The 20,209-nt window shown below is 40.6% G+C and overlaps 1 protein-coding gene across 1 annotated transcript in view; it reads left to right on the forward strand.

Annotated features, from left to right (window-relative positions):
* Positions 1 to 545: 545 nt before the first annotated feature.
* The window catches only part of LOC125486343 (ER degradation-enhancing alpha-mannosidase-like protein 3), a 30,596-nt gene continuing 10,932 nt past the window's right edge, over positions 546 to 20,209 (forward strand). The window contains exons 1-7 of the mRNA XM_048613357.1: positions 546 to 1,052; positions 8,253 to 8,298; positions 10,775 to 10,875; positions 14,892 to 14,931; positions 15,763 to 15,875; positions 17,173 to 17,326; positions 17,647 to 17,781. Coding sequence (XP_048469314.1) covers positions 907 to 1,052; positions 8,253 to 8,298; positions 10,775 to 10,875; positions 14,892 to 14,931; positions 15,763 to 15,875; positions 17,173 to 17,326; positions 17,647 to 17,781 — 735 coding nt within the window. The 5' untranslated portion in view covers positions 546 to 906. The remainder of the gene's footprint in view (positions 1,053 to 8,252; positions 8,299 to 10,774; positions 10,876 to 14,891; positions 14,932 to 15,762; positions 15,876 to 17,172; positions 17,327 to 17,646; positions 17,782 to 20,209) is intronic.

Below are 20,209 nucleotides of genomic sequence, written 5' to 3' on the forward strand. Positions count from 1 at the left end.
GTGAGGAAGCAGTTAATTTGGAAAAATAGGAGGAAGTCCATAGAAACAGGTAGAGACACATGTAAGCAAAGTATTTGGGCAAGTCTGAGATATTGGTTGATGGCCTATTCCAAGAAATGGAGACAAAGAAATGTATAAATATGTCATCACTGAGGTCCTAACAGCACTCATGTACTTAACCCTTTTAACTAAATTACTACTGATCTGATTCTAGTTTATTAAAAAAAAACTCAAGCATCAAATATCCATTGATAAGGTACGGTCTGGAAGATTGTTCATCCTAACGAGATAAAACATGTGACTTGTCCCCACAGGAAACATTTTAGATGTGTGAATCACAGCAAGAAAACAAACAAAGCCAGAGGATTCAATGAAAAGGCGGGCGATTGGAAAATGCAACTGTCAGCAGTGGCCGGGCCTGAGGACTTGCAGGGAAAGACTACAATCCCATCATGCTTTGTGCGCTCACTTCCGCGGCAGCTCATGACGAGGCTGCGCGGTGCCTGCCGGTAGTTGGAGTCCAGTCTTCCCGACAGCGACTGCGTCAGCTCGCCTCGGCGATTTCCGTCTCGGAGGGCGGTCACTGGGATGTAAAAGTTACCGGGAAATCGCGTTGCCTGAAAATGAATCCGGAGTCAGCCGCCGAGAGGGACTACAAAGCCCAGAATGCGGGGTGTTTAGACGCCCGTGTTGAGGAAGGAGGCCGTGTTTAAATGGACAGGATGTGGCTGTGCAGTGGAGGGAGAGGTTGGAGCAGGCTCTAAGGAAGGACTGGTCAAAACCCTTTAAGCACCGTCTCCTGGACCATGAGGGTGGATTAGAGACCCAGTTGCGTTCAGATTTGTCCGAGGGCGTTTCAAAATTAAACGTCCATGTTGTGAAGTAGAGGAGCCTGCAGGGTAGCTGATGGTCAGTGGGACAGAGACTGGAAGCCTGCCCCTGAACTTCAGCAACATGGGCTTCACACTCAGGCTGCTGGCTTGCTTCACCTTCAGCTGGTTCTGCTTCCATCGGGTGCTGGGGATGACAGAGCAGGAAAAAGGCGCAATCAGGTAAGATTTTAACTGCTAGTGTCAGCTGGGCCTCTGCACACAGCACTTTGGACCACTCTGATATCCCAGCTGTCATTCTTTGATAATCGGGCGTTTCGTTTTGAACCAAATGATAACTGTTAGTGGCACTAAAAATAACTTGAAGCTAAATATGGTGAAGGTTTTTTTGCAGTCCAGTGTAATAAAGTTTTGTTGTTCCACCATCTAAATTGCTTGCTGTCATAAAGTGTGCATTTCTCTCTGCTGAACTTTGTACTGATTTATTACTTTTTTTGTGATTTTAGTATTTTGTTAGACTTTCCTTTTTGCTCACCTATCTGTTTGCGACAGCAAATGAATATGTGATTTGTACATGCATAAGATCCCAGACATCTTCATGTTTGTTTCTCCTGTAATTGAAAATTTGGTGTATTGCCAGTCAAACTACTTGAGCAGGAAGTCGGTGGTGTTGAATATCGTCATTGTACGCCCACACTGCACTGAATCAGAACTGCAACTAATGCAGAAAATACGGAGGCATGGGATTGAGGGTGATTTAGCGGTTTGGAACAGAAATTGGCTAGCTGTAAGAAGACAGAGGGTGGTGGTTGATGGGAAATGTTCATCCTGGAGTTCAGTTACTAGTGGTGTACCTCAAGGATCTGTTTTGGGGCCACTGCTGTTTGTCATTTTTATAAATGACCTGGATGAGGGCGTAGAAGGATGGGTTAGTAAATTTGCGGATGACACCAAAGTCGGTGGAGTTGTGGATAGTGCGGAAGGATGTTGCAGGTTACAGAGGGACATAGATAAGCTGCAGAGCTGGGCTGAGAGGTGGCAAATGGAGTTTAATGCGGAAAAGTGTGAGGTGATTCACTTTGGAAGGAGTAACAGGAATACAGAGTACTGGGCTAATGGTAAGATTCTTGGTAGTGTGGATGAGCAGAAAGATCTCGGTGTCCATGTGCATAGATCACTGAAAGTTGCCACCCAGGTTGATAGCGTTGTTAAGAAGGTGTACAGTATGTTAGGTTTTATTGGTAGAGGGATTGAGTTTCGGAGCCATGAGGTCATGTTGCAGCTGCAACAAAACTCTGGTGCAGCCGCACTTGGAGTATTGCGTACAGTTCTGGTCACCGCATTATAGGAAGGATGTGGAAGCATTGGAAAGGGTGCAGAGGAGATTTACCAGGATGTTGCCTGGTATGGAGGGAAGGTCTTATGAGGAAAGGCTGAGGGTCTTGAGGCTGTTTTCGTTAGAGAGAAGAAGGTTAAGAAGTGACTTAATAGAGACATACAAGATGATCAGAGGATTAGATAGGGTGGACAGTGGGAGCCTTTTTCCTCGGATGGTGATGGCTAGCACGAGGGGACATAGCTTTAAATTGAGGGGTGATAGACATAGGACAGATGTCAGAGGTAGGTTCTTTACTCAGAGAGTAGTAAGGGTGTGGAATGCCCTGCCTGCAAAAATAGTAGACTCGCCCACTTTAAGGGCATTTAAATGGTCATTGGATAAACATATGGATGATAATGGAATAGTTTAGGTTAGATGGGCTTCAGATTGGTTTCACAGGTCGGCGCAACATCGAGGGCCAAAGGGCCTGTACTGCGCTGTTATGTTCTATGTTCTATGTTCTATGCACCCCATGTTGCTGTCTCTCCCTCGCTTTTAACATTGGTTGCTCTGTTGCTGAACCCCTTGCTACTGGCCACCACACTGACTGCCCACCTTGATGCATCCCTCAGGAAATGGGCCACAAGTGAGGCTGCAAATGAGCCACCAATGGCTCTTTCTGAGCACTCTGTGGGGCATCCGTTCTCTAATTTTGTTGTGGGGGCAGCAGGCTGTTCTGTGAAGCTGTTGCTACAGCAACAACACAGGACTTTTGTAATGTCAAAGGAACTGGGATTGTATGGGCTTTCAGCGTGCCCCTTGCAATGTGGTGGCAATGAACACAGCCATAAAAAAATACTTTAATAAATCTATCTATGCAGGAGAATCTGGATTTTGTACTAGACAAAGAGGTATTTGGAGGAGTACCAAAGGCTTTGTCACAGAGAGGGGTTTTCAGGAGGTGAGGGATCGAAAAGAAATTGCAAGGCAATTCCACAGACTGGGTGGCTAAAGGAACTACCAATTATATGGAGTAAAAGAGCAAGTCAGAGGAGGTGTTGATAGGAAATATAGGGCCAGAGGATGTTACATGTGGGGAGTGACAAGGTTGCTGAGGGATCTAAACAGGATTAAAATTTTAAATTGGTGGGAACTGGATGAAAAGAGAACCAATGAGGGATATGTTGATAGAAATGCAGCTACCATTGTGGTCTCACTTCAAACAGTCAGGAATGGGGGATATAAAAAAAAAAGTTAGATTCAATGCTACTTCTTGTTGAGCTACAGCAGGCTTCCTTTCTTTCCCAGCAGCAGTTTAAATATGCTGTAAATCAAGGGAATCTCCAAGTGTTCAGCAAGCAGGATAAACTTAAAACATGTTTAATAGTTTTAGAAATGTTGTTATTTTAAATCTTGTAATCCTCAAAGTATTATTTCCTTACTTTGGGTTGTTTTAAAATTCACAAAGTTTGGAATGTTGTAAACCTTTCATAAAGTTGTGCATAAGCTGTTTATTTCAATGTGTAATACATTCCACCATTCTGCATGCACAACTTAGTGAAAAAAATGGTTTTCTTCCACGCTTTCTATTTGCCCACTCCTTGGTGGAGGTCCTTTCCCACTTCCTGATCTCAATCCACCTCCCCTCAAATGGTCAATTTTATATTTCTGATCTTGCACATTCCATTCCACTTTTCCTCACATATCCATTCTACTTTTCTTCTGATCCCATTTTACATCTGCTTTTGCATGTCCCAATCCATCTATCTTTTCTCCTAAGTAGCACCGTATTTCCCTCCTCTCCCCAGACATCCTACACATGGGATTATTAGCTCCTTTTTCCTACACAAATGCACACTTTCAGTCAATTAGATGAAGTGTGAACGTTGTTAGGGGGGATTTGGGCCTGTAGCTTGAAAGCCTGGTTATGGATCATAAACAACCTGAGATCCATCCATCTCCTCACATTAAACATTCATCCATTATCAGTTATGCTAGTCATCTTCAATTAATCTGTGGTTTCAAGGCTGCTTTGCACAGATTTGCCTATGCTAAAGAGAGGAGTTCATTGACCATTACCTTTTATATATGATCAATAACCCAATTTGCTTATAAATCTGGCTATTGGAACTAACGCCATATGACAAGTTTCTCCCAGGCTGAGGTTTTTTTCTGGCTGTGATGGTTTGTATCAGTATGTTTGTGGCCACATGTGTAACCCACTGTGGGCAGGGGTTATTTAGGTCCAGTTTGAGCTCTAGGCCATCAAGAATAGCTGACTGTAGGGTACTCCTGAGTCTCCCTTTATTGCAGGTCTAGCAGCCAGGCACACTCAAAGTCCCAGCACTTTCATCCAGCTCAAACCCCTCTCTGAGCCCCACTAGCCACTGGGCAAGTTTCCCAAGTCTCAGCCCATCCGAAAGTTATAGAGTCATAGAGGTATACAGCATGGAAAGAGACCCTTCGGTCCAACTCGTCCATGCCAACCAAATATCCTAAATTAATCTAGCTCCATTTTCCAGCATTTGGCCCATATCCCTCTTAAACCCTTCGTATTCATATACCCATCCGGATGCCTTTTAAATGTTATAATTCTACCAGCCTTCATCATCCCCTCCAGTAGTCCATTCCATACACACACCACCCTCTGCATGAAAAAGTTGCCCCTTAGACCCCTTTTAAATCTTTCCCTTCTCACCTTAAACCTATGCCCTCAGGTTTTGGACTCCCCTACCCTGGGGGAAAGACCTTGGCTTTTCACCCTATTCATGCCCCTTATGATTTTATAAACCTCTATAAGGTCACCCCCTCAGCCTCTGACACTCCTGAAGAAATAACTCCAGTCTATTCAGTGTCTCCCTATAGCTCCAATCACCCAACCCCGGCAACATTCTTGTAAATCTTTTCTGAACCATTTCAAGTTTAACAACATCCTTCCTATAGCAAGGGGACCAGAACTGACTACAGTATTCCAAAAGTGGCCTAACCAATGTCCTGTACATGACCTCACAGCTCCTATACTCAGCGCACTGACCAATAAAGGCAAGTGTACCAAATGCCGCTTTCACTACCCTGGCTACCTGTGACTCCATTTTCAAGGAGCTATGAACCTGCACTCCAAGGTTCCTTTGGTAATACTCCCCAGGACCTTACCATTAACCAATTCATGGTACAGTGCTCCATCTTTTGAACTTTGGCCTCTCCACGTCCTTTGAGGCTTTGACAAACTCCTGGTCTTCTGCCCTCCTTTCATGTGCTTCTCACATTTGGAGACACCTAGCCTTTCCCACCTAACTGTCTCATCATGCTCGCTGTTCTCCAGTAACAGAGCCCCGTGTTCACCAAGTTCAGTTTTGATCCTCCCCCTCTCTCTTATCACACCCCTCCTCTCTCTCTTTATTTCAATGTGTGATATGTACCAGATTGCTGAGTGACCATGTATGTGCACACCTTAGAGGGAACATTTGGAGGAACATAAAATCACTTGAACTTCTGGATTCCCATTTTATTCTGCATATTTACTCACTGTTGGAGCTGCTGTAAGGTTCAGTGGAGTAATAGTGGCGAGCAGTGACGATTTCACCATCATTACAACCGTGTACAAAGTTCATATGAAGTGAATAGTTTGACAACTTAGTACTGTGTAGCAATCAAATGTTTCCACAGTCCTATAAATATACTGCAAAGAATGAAGTGTCTTTGTCTTTTATTGTTTTGATTGAGATACTGGAATATTGTATGAATCACTTGTTAGTCTAATGAAATCTGTTATGCCTTTTTCACATCATTTTAACTTGCCCAACAAACCTGTGATCTATTTAGCCTTTGTGTGTTATTTGTTCATCATATGGAGAACATAGGAGAATGTGAGGTGTTTCAAACTGTGATCATAGTAATCCATGTATTAATATATGTACAAGGTAAATTTTACTACTTCACTACCTAGTCCGGTTTGTTTAATGACAATGATGACTGTCACAAATTAAGGTGGTCACACATTCCAAAGTTGCTGCCATTCTGAACATTTAATTCAAGTTAACTAATTTAGATCAAAATGCTCAGTATCTTCATCTTTACAGTCTTATCTTTGGCCATCTAGTTTGCAGCAGATACATCTGCAGTTAAATTTTGGGCACGACCTGAATGGAACTAGTTGTGTAGATGCTTAAATGTCAATATGGTAAACTAGATTTAATTTTGTATTAAATGATAACAATTACAATGACTTGTCTCAAGGGCTTTTACTTGATAAAGATGAATCAATTCTGTTGATTGAAAACTTAATTCCAGTAGCCTTTTACCAGCAGAAAGGCTTTAAGTTCAAATGTTGTGCTTTTTTTCCCCTCTGGCAAACTGAATTAGCTTGCAAAGTTCTGCTGTGCTGGTAAGTAACACCACATATTCCATAAGTGTTGTAAGAAGGCATGGTTTTCATTTCTAACCTAAGTTTGTTCATTCGATATTGTGCTCTGGATAATCCCTTGCTTTTTAATACAAAAATAGTAAAATATTACAAATCACGTGAAACATGCTTGGTCACTGAATATTCATATGCATTCCATCACTGCAAAAGGGCTTTCATAGATCAAATGTGGCCTGATGTTTTAACTTGGCTAGTGTTACAGAGAAGGGGAGGTTAAATGAAAGAAAATCCCTGATATTCACTTTATAAGTAACAAGGAACAATTTATTCATTTAACCCTAACAGTGAAAAAATTAACAGAATTACTAACAATCCAAACAATTCCCCCTAATTCCTAACTATTCCCCAACTGAACAAAATTCTACTGGTATGCTATTCCAATAAACGCAAGTCCGACTTTTATAATCCAAGTGGTAAGAAAATGAAATAAATTGAAACTTAGTCTCTCAAAGTCCACACAGGATGTGTCTTCCAGAATGCTCTGCCTTCTCCACTGTCTATCCAGTCATAAACACCTTCCTTCCACTGATACCGCTTTCAAGGATGTTTTCTTTGTGAAGCATTATAGCTAGAAGTGCCGTGGTACTTTTGATGGATAAGGTGCTTTCTTAGAGGGCTTAAGTAATTTCTTGTGAGAGCTAGGTGCTTATTTCTCAGATGGCAGTTTGCTCTGGCACTGATTTTTCAAAACCCTCTCCATATATACCTTGGATGACATCAATTTTCTTACAGTAGCATTGATCTGAGGTTGTCAAGACCAACAGGTTTAAATTCAATTGGCTTTCAGTCGCTAAGTGCTTGGTTTAAATTAATTGGCTGATTCCATCTCATTGCCAAAACATCAAAACACGCCGAAGGTTTCCAATCACACAGCCAATTGATACATGTTTCCATTTTTGAACTGGCTGTACATCTTCTGCTGCATACAGACACTTTTTTTCACTTTGCAAATCTCCCAGCTTAGAAAAGCACTTGATCTCTTAAAGGGACCACACACTGTTCTCCCTTATTTTTTGTACAAACAAATTCTAGCTTCCTACCTTCCAATTCGTGATTTCGCTACACAACTTTGTAACACCTATCCAGTTACATAAAAACTTAGGAGCAGGAGTAGGCCACTTGGCCCTTTTGAGCATACTCTGCCATTTACTGTATTTACTGTGATCATGGCTGATCATCCAACTCTACCTTGTTCCCATTTTTGCCCTTTGATCCCTTTAGCCCAAAGAATTATATCTACCTTCTTCCTGAAAACCTTCAATACTTTGACCTCAACTGTTTTCTGTGGCAGAGGAATCCACAGGCTCACCACTGTCTCCGAGTGTTGAAATTTCTCTTCCTCTCAGTCCTGTGTGGCACATAGCCTACTACTTAGACTATGACTCCTGGTTTTGGACTCCCCATCTTCCTGCCTGTTAACCTATCTAATACTGTTAGAAATTTTAATATTTGAGATTTTTGTCCCCAAACACCCCCCTCCACAAATTCTTCTAAACTCCAGTGATTACAGTCTTAACCAATACAGTCTCTCTTCATATATCATTCCTGCTGTCCCAGAATTCAGTCTTGGTTAGATATTATTTTTGTTTGGTTGAACAGTGTGGATGATTAGTTATGTCTGCTGGAGGAATAGTTTAAGATTAGCCCTTGACTTTACCTGTCTCTTGTTTTTTCTTTGCAGGAACGAAGTTGTTGAAATGTTCGAGCATGCATACAACAACTATATGGTAAGTGTTTGTTTTTTTTTTGTTCAGTTGCCTTTGTCTCTTGTGCAGTGTTTTTGTTATTTAAGCCAACTGCGACAAATGTAAATCCAAACTATTTGAATATATAGGGGTGGTAATAGCCTAGTGGTATTATTGCTAGACCACTAATTAAGAAATTCACCTAATGTTCTGGGAATTGTGTTCAAATCCAACCAGTGCACATGGTGGAATTTGAATTTTAATAAAGAATCTGGAATTAAGGGTCTAATGATGACCTGAAACCGTTGTTGATTGTTGGAAAAAACCTATCTGGTTCACCAGTGTCCTTTAGGGAAGGAAATCTGTCATCCTTGCCTGGTATGGCTTGGCCTACGTGTGACTCCCGACCCACAGCAATGTGACTCTTAACTGCCCTCTGGGCAATTAGGGTTGAACAATAAATGCTGGGCCTGGCCAGAGACACCTGCATCCCCTGAGTGAATATTTTTTTAAAAAAGTAGCAAATTTCTTGTGTGCACCAATGAGGATCCCAACAAAAGGCATTTCCTGACTACTTTTGATCACGTCTACCACGCATTATCACCAGAAACAAAAGGCTTTCTTTTCTGACTTCTGGCACCTGCTACCTATGCCAGAAAACAATATTCTGAAGATAATTCCTTGTCTTCATATGTTTAACATGTTGTGCTTATTCGAGTTGAAAGGACTGTTATTCTAAACTCTTATTTCTCTATCTTTCTGTTTTATGGCTGGAATTTTTATTTCTTTATTTTTCTAACTTTATTTTCCCTAGGCATTTGTACTTAAGAATCTGTAACTAGATACCTTGGTACCTAAGATGGCACCATAAGTGGTGATTTGTAAACTTTTCGTTGTACTAATGTGAAGACGTGACAATAAAGCCAGTTCTATTTATTTTTGAATTAACCAGAGGAATTGCTGAATGCTGCTGGCTACCCTTTCTTTTTAAATAAGCCGACACCACCAACATTTCAAGTTCTGATCTTATGGCTAAGTTTTGCAGTTAGCAACAAACATGCTGTATCACCTCTTTGTTGCATTTGCAGTTGCCCACCATGGACTTTCTATGAGCTATTGTATTGACTAATTACTATGATTTTAAAAAGCAAAGATGGAATCTGGGACCTCTTTGAATAAGTCGAGAAACTGTGTATCTGCTTAATCAATCGGTATGCAGATTCTGAACCAGGGAATGCGAGCCAGAATAGCTAATCCAGTGCCAAAACATGCAGATAATGTGAAATGGAGAGCAAGATTTAAAAATAAAGTACAAAGAAAGCATTTTTATTTTGAACTGTCCAATAATAATAAAAATTCTAGGGGAATGTGTGCCCACACTTCTAACGGTTAAGTTTCAGACTTACTCTTTTAAATGAAGATGAGCAGTGTTAGTCTCCGTTATATCTGTCACAAAGTCTGAGCCAATATGTATCTGTGCATCGCATCTTTTAGCTAAATACTGCTACTGATGCTTTCTATGTATGATTCTTTAATTCTGTTTTTATTATGCTCAAAAGAAAAAATACATTTTTTACTTTGGTTACAAGTAGCATTTTAACTTGCATGTAAATATACTATACCACTTTTATGTACATGTGTTTGCTTAAAATTGAAGTTGCAGAAAGATGAAAAGGTCCATTATGTTTTACACTACATGAAACGTGTTGAAATTGATTTTTATCAAAGGAGCAATTTCTAACATTCACGTCAAATATATTAGGAATTGCAGCACTTGTCTGGCGTAGCACACTTAAATTGTGAATAACCCTTTTCTAATTGGACAAGCTATTTCTAAATGGTGTCAGCTTGGTTAGTTGAAAGTGTACTGAAGTTATTAGAAGTATTTGACTGGTTGTATTCCCTTGATTACATTTAACTATGATGCTCTTTCATGAAGTAATGCAGTTTGTTGTTAGTATTATTTCCTCAGCATATCATTATACAGATGACAAGTTTACTCTTTCATGAGCAGTGGAAATCCTTGGAAATATTACTATGTATTATAGGGATTTCAAGAAAGGGGCTGGGAACAAGGTAGTGTGGAGCAGGGATTAGTATCATTATGCTTTAAATTCTAGGTCTTGCATTTAACTGCAGCAGAGATAAGTTTTATATCCAATGATAGTGACTAATATCAACTAATATCTCAACAAGCATGAAGCCATAAGCATTAAATTGGGCAGAATTAACTTGGTATTCCCAGTTGCAAAGACTGAGATTATATGAATGGTTGGGGAAGAGGGATATTCACAGTAATGTAATATATTGGGACAAAGCCAGTGGAGCTTCACACTATACATGACTCTGTAGTGGTTGTTCTGAGATTAATTCTGGCATCCCGTGCTAACTGTTTCATTCAAAAATGCAGATGCTGTCGTTTATTAATGTATTATCAAGCATGTAATTTCTGAAACTGGTTAAGAGTGAAGTTCTAATGTTTAGGCTTTCAGTTTTTTGCCTTCGTCTGTCTTGTTAGGAACATGCGTACCCTGCTGATGAGTTGATGCCCCTGAGCTGTCGTGGAAGAATTCGTGGATTAGAACCAAGTCGTGGTGATGTTGATGATGCCTTAGGAAAGTATGTTCGAGAATTGCACATTCATAAATACTGTCATTTGTGACTATGAAGTAGTAAACAGTTTAAGAACAGTGAATTTTAAATAAAGGTTAAATTGTGCGTCAAGTACATCTGATAAATGTGGAAAGTAGAAAAATTCCTATCTATTTTCTGGACATTTGGAACAATATGAAATAAATTTCATAATTTATACGCTTTGATGGTATTGACTCCCAATATTTTGGAGTAACTATAAACAATATTTTGCAAAAACCTGACTAGGATATCCTGCAAATAACAATGCTGCTCAAAGTAACTTTTCTAATGAGATCAGTCTTGCTTCAGTGTTCTCCCAAGTCAAAATGCTTCAGTGTTCTCCCAAGTCAAAATGCCACAGGTTGAAGCCCCACACCAACACACCTAGACATTATTTAGTCCAGCACCTTTGGTACTGAGGGAGCGCTGTGCTGTTGCAGGTGCTGTTCGATTGCATTTTAAATTGAGGCACCCTTTGCTCTTTCAGGCATAGATCTTTACGCCAAAGAAAGACCTTTTGGCCCATTGTGTCCATGCCAATATTTAAGCATTTATCTTTTCCAATCCCATTCTTCATTTGGCCTGTATAGCCTTTGTGTGTTGTCATGTTTCAAGTGTTCCTGTACCTACTTGTTAAATGTCTTGAGGGTTCCCATTTCTACATCCTTTTTAGGCAGTGAGTTCCATATACCCACAACTGTCTTGAGTGATAATATTTCTCTTCAAATCTCCTGCTCCTTGTCTTAAAACTGCCCTCTGGTTATTGACCTCTCTGCATGGTGGAAAGTCTTCTCCCTATCCACCTATCTGTATGCCCCTCATAACTTTCCATATTTCGATCAGATTCCCCATCAGCCTTTTCTGCTTTAAGGAAAATAACCTCTGCCTATCTAACCTCTCTTCACAGCAAAATTTCTTGTCTTGGTGAATCTCCTGTGCACTCTCTCGAGTGCAATCACTTCCTTCCCATAGTGTGGTGTCCATGACCAGAAAACAATTAAATGAAATCAGTCCTATAAAGGAATTCAAACATGAGCAGTGGAGTTCTCCAAATGCCCTGGCAAACAACAATCCCTGAACGAACATCACTAAATTGGATCATCTGATCATTTGTTTCATTGCAGTTTAGGCACAAAAAGAGCAAAAGCAATTCATTGGCTCCTGAGCATTTCTGTACATCTTAACTTGCAAAGGGCATTATATAATTGCAAGTTTAGACTTAATTCAACTACACTAGTAAAGAATTTAAGCTGCTAGGAGAAAGCATAAAGCTGCACAGACTCCCATAGGACACTTAATCTCGCTATGTACTTAGTCATTGATGATATAATTGGCACTATGGAAATAAGGTGCCACAAAAATTTAGTGAATGCTGTGGAATGGATTTCCCCTTTCCTGATGACGCTAAGACATGGGATAGTCTTGGTGTGAGCATCCATGATGCCAGCAAGCACAGAACTATCAATCTCACTAAAATATTTACACACATCAACTTTCAAGACACAATTTCTGTTTAGCACTGGATCAAGCTGGATGTTAAACCAAAGGTAAAATAACTGAGAGAAAGTTTAAAAAAACAAATGGGGAATATGACATTCCACAAATAAAGCATTAGCTTCTCGGGGTCAATTTGGCAGCTTAGCTGTAAGTATGAATTTAGTATGTCATTAAAATCCCAGTTACAGCTCATTAAACAATATATTAATTTTTCAAGAGGTTTAACAGTAAGACTAAGCAGATGATTGGAAATTCTCATCAATTCATTTATTTGCGATCTGGGCACCCTGGATTTAGTCAGTCTTGTGGGGAAAATCTCAACAGTTCCGGGGGCGGGGGGGGGCCACCCAATGGCATTAAATGCCTCATCTGTCCCCCCATGGGATTTGAGACCCTTATTGGCAGCAGTCCTGCAAGCCAGTCAGAGGCCAGCAACTTTCCATTACTTATCAGCGCCATAGACAGCATTGGCAGCTGGCAGCTGCACAAATACTAGAGGCCCAGGATTCTTGTGGGAACCCAAACCAAAGGTAAATGGAAGTGGAATAGGATCTCAAATTGCCTGTGGCAAGAGGAAGGGCAGGGTTGGTAGGGTTGGTGGCAGTAAGGGCTGGAGATCAGTTTTTCACAGCCCTCCTTCCCATGCCCGACTCCTCAATCAGGTACATAGAGCCTTTCAACGGGTTCCCAGGACGCTTCTAGCAGACCTGACATAGTTTACCAGGTGGTGTAAGAGGATCAGGAAAGTCATGCTGATGCTATTTAATCCCTGAGTCATCATTAAATTGTAGGTTGTTTGGAAATCTTGAGTGTCATTTGAGTTGTTAATGAACCTCACAGCCAGCAGCCAAGAATCCAGTGTTAGCCCCTTCCGCCCTCCAACATAATTTGGAAAGGTTTTACAGCCAGTGGGAGACTGACATTGGGTCTCCCCGTGATAAGCTACGTCTTCTCTCTACAATGGGCTGCACTGAGGTAAAAATAACAACATCCTAATATTTATATTTTTGAAGCAACATAAATTGATAATTAAATAAAAGTGGCAATTAATATTCATTCATGGCTTTGAACCCTCATTCTTAAACCTTCTTAATTTTAGATAATTCAATTTTCATTTGCTTTCAAACAAATATCAACAATGTAATGGGCTACCTTTTTTTTTTGGATTTGAATGTTCCTGCCAGTCTCTCAAATAAGTTCTGATAATCCAAAGCCCAAATTTAGTTTACAAAGGACTATATTTGTTCCAACAGCACAAATTTATAGATAATTTGGCTAATGTCTTTTAAAACATTTGACAATAAGGTGCTGCTGAATATAGTAAATAAAGTGCTTAATTTCAAACAAATAGGTACTGATTGTGAAAACTGAAATAAATGAACTTACATCTTGCTAATATCAAAGGAAATGTAATTTGCTGATTTTTAAAAGGGACATTGGACTTCAAGCCAAATTAATATCTATAGACCATAGACTGAATTTCCAATATGAAAACCTTGATCATCACGGGGATTTTGTCTCATTGAAGCCCCTTTTTTAAGTGATTTCATTCTGTAGTTAATTTCAGCACATAATGAAAAATAGCAATCTTAGAGCGTCGTAGAGTCATACAGCACAGAAACAAATGCTTGTTATACCAACCACTGCACCTAGTAGTCAGAATTTTCACATTTTCTTTGCATTGAGTACAGTTTGAATCACATGGCAACGAGTTACATTTTTAAAGTTGAGACTTCAAGTACTTAGATGGTTAATTAATGGTTGATTTTATGGAGGGTTTTATTTCACCCTTAGTCTACACAGAAAAGTGCCCTGTTTCTCTTGAAGAGTAGCTCTTCTATTAATGAATTACTGCAACCAAATATATCTTTTTCATGCAAATTTTGAAAATTTGATTTTCTCCAAGTGGCTTCAGAAAGATGCAACTTCAGACTTTTGAACATACATTTGGCAACTGCAAATTGCTGAAGTTGATTTTTTTAAACAGTTGAGGAATATAAAGTTCACACTCACAAGTACAGTCTGCATTAAAACTTTATAATGATATGGAATCATTTGGCAAGGCTTTCCCTTATTTAACACAGTTTATGTAATATTTTAAGTGCTTCTTAAATACAGTTTTGCTAGAGCCTTTGAATATCACCATGAACATACGTATCAACTGCACTGAAAGATTTAATATTTTGGGTTGTATTCCAGTTAGTACTCTATTCTAAGTTTGCAAAGGTGATTAGCCCCAAGTGAGAACTCCTGCCTTAAAATAGTTGTGTTATTAAAACAGGACCTTGGGTTAATGTACAGGATGATAACAGTTTATGACATCTGAAATGTTTGTTTGATATGTATATTTTTATATATATGTGTGTGTATAAAATAAAACTGAATGTTCACATGCAGCAGAGGAGGAAAAAAATCACAACTTTAAAATAAAATACAATTGAAAACTTTTATGCATATTGACCTTTTTGTCACCTTTATAATTTTAATTATGTTTTCATTTCCAGGTTTTCACTCACTCTTATTGATACATTAGATACGCTAGTTGTAAGTATTGTAACTTGTTATTTTTTCAAGAGAGTGGAGGGGTTATTTAGGAAAGTGATTTCCTCCATTTTTGACTGACCAATGTAGAAATGAGTGTGCTGCTGGCCTATTTGAGTTCAGTGTAAACTAATAGCCAAATCTATAAATTATTGTTGATGCAGAACACACAAAGTTTAGACATGAAGCACACTTTTGTGTTGAGTTTTGTCTAACTTCAACCTGACAGAACGCATGCTGCTAGATGATCAGCTATGAATTTAAATCTGGTTTCATTTGAAGATCTTCACCATTCTTTGATTTCAGTAAGACATTATGGGGTAAACAACATGAGTTATTGGAACAACTCCATTTCTTAACATTTCTCATTAGTGTATTTAGATTAAATTTAGGAGTAGTTTAATTCTACAAAATAAATCTAGAAATAAACAGATGCATTTGTTATGTGCCTTACATGCTGCACCTCACGTTGAACTCTATGAACGTAAGCTCGGTGTTCCACTCCTTTATTGGGGTGGGGGGGTGCGGTGTGGAGAGAACAGTATTAAGGAAGAGAACGGTTTTAGTTTTAGGTAATGATAACACTTTTTTTTTAATCCGTCCAACTATACTGCAGTCAAGAGTAGCTGACCAACTTTCAGGCCTCAATTTGTGCAATTACAAGTTTTCCCCCAGTTGGATAGCAATAGTAACTGTAGATGACTGCCCGTCTAATTTGTATTTTCTACTTTTTTCCTATAAGTCTTGATTGAGTTTTATTTGCCATATTACTTTGTCCAAGTTGCCATTTCAGTTCTTAAATTGAATAAAATACTATTGCATTCTGCTTCAAAGGTACTAAACAAACTCGATGAGTTTGAAGATGCAGTGCGAAAAGTAATACTACATGTCCAATTCGATAATGATGTTGTGGTCTCGGTGTTTGAAACAAACATCCGTATATTGGGGTGAGTAAGGCTCTGCGTAGATGGCAGTGTTTTTCTGAATTTGCAGAACTAGGCAGTCACAGCATTGAAACAAATGACTTGATCTAGTGCCATCTTTCATTCAGTCCATTTCTCAGCTTTGTTTAGGAGGACCACATGTCAACTGAACAGAGTGCTCAGAAAAAATATTGTGTGGGTTTCCAAACCTCAGCTTTGTGAGGGAGGAAAAAATTCTTGAACAAATCACTTTAAACTATAATTACCCACCTTTTTACCCAGATCAAAGCGAGTGTTATCTACGGTGTGTGAATACACTATATCTCATTTTCAGTGTTTCACCTTTATAAAAGGGACAGGAGAAAAACCTTGCAGTCTACTGATTAAAAGGAATTAAAAATATAACCTTCAACAATAGTGTTCTGATTCACTGAATAGCTGGCCTCCGAGAATGCCAGGGTAACTTTCTAAAACTGGAAGCAAATGGCTATTTGACAGGGCACAGTGATACCCTTTCATGGTACATTGTATAAAATGTTACAATGTCATTTCACAATATGTGACTTCATAATTTCTGGTTGAGCAAACATGGTGAGAGAGTCAGTAGTGTAATGGCAATGTCACCGGACTAGTGATCCGAAGCCTGGGTTCAAATTCCGTTTGGCAGCTGGTGGAATTAAAATTCAGCATTCTGGAATTGATAACTGTCTGAGTAATCCAAGCAATACTCAAAATGAATTCATCATGTATTGTCATGAAAATGACAATTGGTTCACTGTCCTTTTGAGTGCCTTCTAAAATGGTCTAGTAAGCCACTAATAAAATCCTGGTTTTCCCAGTAACACGAACATTCTTTTAGAGTTAAAATAGAGAAATTATTCAACAAACCAGCTTCCGTAATATAGGCGCATGGCATTTTCTGTATTGATCTGCTTTGCTCAAAATTTATATACACAGTATTTCTGTGATTCATGTCTTTCTTTTAAATTTGCATCTCTCGAGTACCTGTAAATTAGGGTTTTGCACTGCATATCAACTAACAATTATTCATTTTTATAAGCGGAAAAAAAATCACAAGTTTGTGTGTGTTGTAATGGAAGATCCTAGTTGTTGAATTCAGACATAATTAAATAGGACACGTCCCAGAGATTACGATGAACTGCTAGTTTAAAAATTAGAGTTAGTATTATGGAACATTTAAAGAAAGCTTGAATACTGCTCACTATGACTGGAAGTATTATTGTACATGGACTCCTTTATTATAAAACTACAACTCAATTTCTATGGTACTTACTATTAAGAATATTTATTTCTGCTGCAGTGGGTTGTTAGGAGGTCATGTGATGGCAACCATGTTGAAGAACCATGGGTCCAAGGTCCGTTGGTATAAAGATGAGCTTCTATACATGGCTAGAGACATAGGATATCGACTCCTGCCAGCTTTTAACACTACTAGTGGTCTACCATATCCAAGAGTAAGTACATAGGAATTAGGACAATTATGATCTTGGGGGTGAGAGTTTGAATCTTAATACATTGTTGAAATAAAAACTCTCAAGTGTAACTACAATGAACTTTGTCATAATGTGTGCCACAGATCGTAAAGCAAGAAGTGAGACATAGCAAGTTACTGTTTCACAGTGTCTTGCTTTTTATTGTCTGTATTCTTTGACAGACTGAATTATGGTATTCCACTGATATCACAGTAAATACATTTGTACAGTACTTTTAAACTATATGTGGAATAGCAGTTATAAAGGTTACTAAGAAGTTTCAAAGTTATTTTTTATTGTAGGTAAATCTGAAATATGGAATCTTGAGCCCTCTGTCCCGAACAGGCACAGAGTCGGACACTTGTACAGCCTGTGCTGGAACCATGATTCTGGAATTTGCAGCTCTCAGTCGCCTGACTGGTGAATCTATTTTTGAGGTAAAGCAAAACTTAATGCAAATTCTTCAATTTTAGATTATGTTAGAATTTTAGATTCTGTTAGAATTGTGTTGTCTTAATTTTTTTTGCTCCTACTCTCCAAAATAATCCCAAGTTCTTCTTCATTGGATCATGGGGAGAGAGACAGAAAGCCAGAAGCTAAAGCCCACATAGCCTAATGTGTCATCCAGGAAAATTGCTGGAATCCATTATTATGGAGGCCATAGCATTTCTCAAAAATATAGTGTGAAAAGGCAGAGTCAACATGGCTTTGTGTTTACTTAAATTATGGAAGTCTTTTGTGGACGTAACAAGCAAGGTAGATAAAGAGAGCCTGTAAATGTTGAATTTCCAAAAGGCTTTTGGTAAATTGTCATATCAAAACTTACTACACAAGGTGGCGGATGATCACTGAGCATATTCGCACAAAGCTGCAGATTTTCTTTATCAGAACAGAAATAAAAGAAAACAAACCAAGATATCACCACCCACACCCTCCACCTCCTCCAGAACTTCCAATTCCCCGGTCCCCAACACCTCATCTTTACCATGGACGTCCAATCCCTGTACACCTGCATTCCCCATACAGATGACCTAAAGGCACTCCGCTTCTTCCTGTCCCGCAGGCCCGACCAGTCCCCCTCCACTGACACCCTCATCTGCTTAGCCGAACTCGTCCTCACCCTCAACAACTTCTCTTTCAATTCCTCCCACTTCCTACAGACAAAGGGGGTGGCCATGGGTACCCGCATGGGCCCAAGCTATGCCTGCCTCTTTGTAGGTTACGTGGAACAATCCCTCTTCCGTACCTACACTGGCCCTAAACCCCACCTCTTCCTCCGTTACATTGATGACTGTATCGATGCCGCCTCGTGCTCCCACGAGGAGCTCGAACAGTTCATCCACTTCACCAACACCTTCCACCCCAACCTTAAGTTCACCTGGACCATCTCTAATACCTCTCTCTCCTTCCTGGACCTCTCTGTCTCCATCTCGGGCAACCACCTAGAAACCGATATCCATTTCAAGCCCACCGACTCCCACAGCTACCTAGAATACACCTCCTCTCACCCACCTTCCTGCAAAAATGCCATCCCCTATTCCCAATTCCTTCGCCTCCGCCGCATCTGCTCCCAGGATGAGGCATTCCACTCCCGTACATCTCAGTTGTCCTCGTTTTTCAAGGACCGCAACTCCAACCACCCCCCGCCCCCCTCAGTGGTCGAGAACGCCCTCAACCGTGTCTCCCACATTTCCCGCAACTCATCCCTCACACCCCGTCCACGCAATAAGAACCAAAAAAGAATCCCCCTTGTCCTCACGTACCATCCCACCAACCTCCGGATCCAACGCATCATCCTCCGACTCTTCTGCCATCTGCAATCCGACCCCACCACCAAAGACATCTTTCCCTCCCCACCCTTATCTGCTTTCCGGAGGGACCACTCTCTCCACGACTCGCTTGTCCGCTCCACACTCCCCTCCAGCCCCACTACACCCGGCACTTTTCCCTGCAACCGCAGGAAGTGCTACACCTGCCCCCATACCTCCTCCCTCGCCCCCATACCTCCTCCCTCACGCCCATCCCAGGCCCCAAGAAGACTTTCCAAATCAAGCAGATGTTCACCTGCACATCTGCCAATGTGGTATACTGCATCCGCTGTACCCATTGTGGCCTCCTCTACATCGGGGAAACCAAGCAGAGGCTCGGGGACCGCTTTGCAGAACACCTACGCTCGGTTCGCAATAAACAACTGCACCTCCCAGTCGCGAACCATTTCAACTCCCCCTCCCATTCCTCAGACGACATGTCCATCCTGGGCATCCTGCAGTGCCACAATGATGCCACCCGAAGGTTGCAGGAACAGCAACTCATATTCCGCTTGGGAACCCTGCAGCCCAATGGTATCAATGTGGATTTCACAAGCTTCAAAATCTCCCCTCCCCCTACCGCATCCCAAAACCAGCCCAGCTAGTCCCCACCTCCCTGACCTGTTCTTCCTCCCACCTATCCCCTCCTCCCACCTCAAGCCGCATCCCCATCTCCTACCTACTAACCTCATCCCGCCCCCTTGACCTGTCCGTCCTCCCTGGACTGACCTATCCCCTCCCTAACTCCCCACCTACACTCACCTTTACTGGCTCCATCCCCACCTCTTCGACCTGTCTGTTTCCTCTCCACCTATCCTTTCCTCAACCATCTTCTATCCGCCTCCCCCTCTCTCCCTATTTATTTCAGAACCCCCTTCCTCTCCCCCATTTCTGATGAAGGGTCTAGGCCCGAAACGTCAGCCTTTCTGCTCCTATGATGCTGCTTAGCCTGCTGTGTTCATCCAGCTCTGCACCTTGTTGTCTCGGATTCTCCAGCATCTGCAGTTCCTACTATCTCTGATTCTATCTTAAATATAGAATCACATTTGAATGATCT

This window comes from Rhincodon typus, chromosome 28, assembly GCF_021869965.1.
Source record: "Rhincodon typus isolate 14 chromosome 28, sRhiTyp1.1, whole genome shotgun sequence".
In the NCBI taxonomy this organism is placed as follows: Eukaryota; Metazoa; Chordata; class Chondrichthyes; order Orectolobiformes; family Rhincodontidae; genus Rhincodon; species Rhincodon typus.